Source organism: Nuphar pumila, chromosome 4 (assembly GCF_984573655.1).
Source record: "Nuphar pumila chromosome 4, dmNupPumi1.hap1.1, whole genome shotgun sequence".
In the NCBI taxonomy this organism is placed as follows: Eukaryota; Viridiplantae; Streptophyta; class Magnoliopsida; order Nymphaeales; family Nymphaeaceae; genus Nuphar; species Nuphar pumila.
The window spans coordinates 123,003,242-123,006,765 of NC_143252.1; the positions used below are offsets into that span (position 1 = coordinate 123,003,242).

Below are 3,524 nucleotides of genomic sequence, written 5' to 3' on the forward strand. Positions count from 1 at the left end.
ATCGGATGTGAATATGGTCTTGATTTTCTGCTACCGTATTCGAAAAATATTTAAACTTGACGGATATCCGAATCCGTTTACATGTAAAAAAACAGATCTGGTATGAAACTTTTCACCATCCAAATCTGAATTAGAATCCGTTTAGCCAACATCTGATTAGTTGAATATGGTATCGGATGCATCCGATCCGATCGAAACCATTTTTATCCCTACTTAAGAATAACCAATTTGAACAGGTCGGGTTTGGATCGGAGCATGTGATTTTCTTCAGACCTGTATAGTTCATTCAGGTCCAGATTAATGTTGGACACAAACGGGTTTGGGCATAGGGCTGCTAAAGGGTTGGGTCCATGCCAGACCCAGTGGTTTGGGATCTGCATCTGACTTTAAGGTGCTAGTCAGGTCCGGATCTGTATCATACGGACCTGGCTTAGGCACAACAAGTATGGTTACAGATGGTACAAACCTGACCCAGTCCAGGTCCTACCAGACCTGACTTAGGCACAATGAGAAAGAGGTTTGATTGTAGATAGAATGGGTCGGTGTCTAATCTTATTGGTTTTACTATTTTTACATTGAGAAATAGTAAATCTTAGATAGGACTCAAGTAAGAGTAAGACCCAGGTTATGTGTTCGATCCAATTAGCTAGTTGAACTATATCACTATCTTGTTGGGCATGTCATAACAATCGAGTTCTCAATTGTGCTGGAGTATTTTTTTTTTCACTTTTTATTTTTTATAGAGGCAAGTTTTAGAATGACCCCTACGGATTTGAATTCCAGACCTCTCGGTCATGTACCGTGACTTAACCTATGTCACAATGATTCGTGTACTCGAGGACACAGGATTTGGATTCAACTCGAAAGTTCATTTTTTTTTTTCAAAAATGGGACATGAGGATACAGAATTTTTTAATTTTTAATCAATAATATTATTTTTGAATATTTTAATAATAAAATATTATTTAATAATGTCGTACATGTCTGTATCTGTGTGAGCACTTCCGAACGTGTCACAAGGGACAGCCAAAATAGCGTGTCCCGGTAACATAGGACTTAAGGGTATGTTTTGACGGGATGTCCCGCGCGTCGTGCAGGACAAAAATCACAAAAAAACTCACATTTTTTAACAAACATGGGCGCATCCGCCGCGTCCATTATCTAGTGTCTTTTTTGTTAAAAAAAAATGCCTCTCCCATGAATCTCTCTCTCTCTCTCTCTCTAGGGTTTTGCAGGGAGCTCGCAATGGAGAATCCCTGCATCAGGCAAACCCTAGAAACACTGAGCGACTCCCATTTGGCTTCAAGGAAGACTGAGGAAGTTGGTAGATTCAACCTCTCTCTGTCTCTCTGTGCTCATTCTTTTTTATTCATTGTGATCGATGTGAGGGGATAGAGGAATTAGGGTTATGTTTTTCTTGGTTTCTGATTCTTGTTATCTTCTTGCTGCCACGCGGATGTTCCATGCAGGGGCGTGGCTCAGGAGCATCCTCGGTGGGTCGCTGAAGATCTCGCTGCAGCCGTCTGAGGAGGAGTTCCTCTCCTGCCATAGGAATGGCTTGGTCCTCTGCAATGCCATCAACAAGATAAATCCGGGAGCTGTTTCTAAGGTTTCTTGATTTAATGATTTTTTATTTTTCAATCGTTTCCTTTATAGGTTTATGGTTTTTCTTATTCTATTTCACATAATATGTGCCAAAACGTTCATTTCTGGGGTTCCTTTAATACTAATTTCAGTGTGGTGATACTTGATTCGCCTTGTTCTTATTCAAGTTGTTCATCAAATTAGTTGGTTGTTGGGATTAGCTTTTACACTTTGAGTTTTGATACGATTTTGTTTTGCAATATTAATTGACTTTTTGGGTCATTTTCTGGGTGTGCTATTTGTGAAAAAAATGTTAGGTTGTGGAGAGTCATTTGGCTTCGATTCCATCAGAATATGAGAAATCGCCATTGCCTGTTTATCAGTACTTTGAGAATGTGATGAACTTTACACAAGTTGTAGAGGCAATGAAATTACCTACTTTTGAAGCATCTGTTCTCGAAAGGGTATACAAATTTTTTCTCATCTACATTTCCATGCATATGCATGTGCTTCCATTTATGCTTCTGATGCGGGTAATGTTTCGTTAGGGCACATTAGAAGCCATTAGATCTTCTGGGAAGATCGTCGATTGCATCCTGGCTCTTAAGTCATACCATGAATGGATAAAGTGTGGGAGGAATGGATCGTGGAAGTATACTGGGAGTGGACAGTTCTCGATGGTGCCGCATTCTGGTGGAAGGAGTCATGTTAATGTGAATGGGTCGGTGGAGTTCAAGGTTCCTTGTAAAAGATTAGATTTATCATCTTCAAGTGACAAGTGTAGAAGCCAGGATAAGAAGAACCCATCTCATGTTCAAGGTATTCACTGTCTAGTTGTAGTGAAGTGGTCTCCTCCCAAATTATCTCTATACACTTGATAGGATAATGTGATTTTTTAAAAAACAAATTGTGCAGACTTAGATTCTGTTAATTCGATTATAAGACAAGTTACTAAGTCACTATTTGATGCAAAGGAAAATACTGACCAACGCCATCTTGATTCCCTTCTTGGCAATGCGGTGAGAATGATACTTGGGCTAACACTAATTTTGCTAAATTTAGTAAGACTGAAGTACCTGATTGTTGTTCTTCGATTATGTTTTGAGATATGTACTTGTGTTGATGGAAGTTTATAATGATCAATGGTGTTTTTTTCTCCTTGCAGGATCTTGGCAGGTTAATCACTTAGTTGATCTCCAATCACCTATTAAAGAAAAAACAAATTGTTTTCCTCATGTGAGTGAAGCAATCCAATGCTATAGCAAGAAGTATGAGTACTTCACCATTTTCTTGGACATCTTTAATATTTTCAAAAGGCTTCTACATCGTCCAACATGCTTGATAATTCACCAAACTGAAAACATCTCTAAATATGAGAGCACCAAATTTTTTATGAAAAAATAGAAAGAAACCTACAAAATACCCAAGAAAATGTTGTTTAACTAGAGGAATCAATACATTGCAGATTGACTTGTGGAATTTAAGGTTGAAGCTGATGGCTTTGCCATCTTATAAAAAAATATTCCTAGAGAAAAATCTTTCATAAAGCTGAATATTATGCTTCAGTGACTAGAAAGAGGCAATAGAAAAAAGAATAAAAAGCCCAAACTTTTTCCTGAACTCCAGATTTCTGTGTTGATACTGCGGCTGTTGCGGTAATGCACAATGACCAACTGCTAAATGAGCATAATAGAAACAAAATAATTATTTAGTATTGAATGAAAGAATTCGATGCAAATTTTGAAAATTTAACAAGCAGTTGCCAGGAAATCTATTGTCATCTTTATACATATGGATATAAAGTGCAGACCTTTCAAAATATCTTGCAATGAGAAAAACATCAATTGTGAAGAAAGGAGCAAACAAACTTTTTTTCTTTTTCAACTCTCAATAAGATGTCCCTAAAGTACCAAAGAGAACATAAGAAAATTCAAAACATA

General features: G+C 37.5%; 1 protein-coding gene across 1 annotated transcript; it reads left to right on the forward strand.

Annotated features, from left to right (window-relative positions):
• Positions 1 to 1,245: 1,245 nt before the first annotated feature.
• On the forward strand, positions 1,246 to 2,995 carry LOC149840879 (kinesin-like protein KIN-14L). The gene is made up of 6 exons (XM_090005153.1): positions 1,246 to 1,324; positions 1,470 to 1,609; positions 1,902 to 2,048; positions 2,133 to 2,403; positions 2,500 to 2,603; positions 2,750 to 2,995. Exons 1-6 carry the CDS (start codon positions 1,246 to 1,248, stop codon positions 2,771 to 2,773), a joined length of 765 nt encoding a protein of 254 aa, XP_089861279.1. The 3' UTR covers positions 2,774 to 2,995.
• Positions 2,996 to 3,524: the final 529 nt, after the last annotated feature.

Excerpts from the sequence above, each read along its gene's own strand:
- LOC149840879 (XM_090005153.1), top strand. The coding sequence starts at position 1,246 with ATGGAGAATCCCTGCATCAGGCAAACCCTAGAAACACTGAGCGACTCC. Across the intron at positions 1,610-1,901 it reads ATCCGGGAGCTGTTTCTAAG|GTTGTGGAGAGTCATTTGGC; the intron begins GTTTCTTGATTT and ends AAAAAATGTTAG. Across the intron at positions 2,604-2,749 it reads ATTCCCTTCTTGGCAATGCG|GATCTTGGCAGGTTAATCAC; the intron begins GTGAGAATGATA and ends TTCTCCTTGCAG.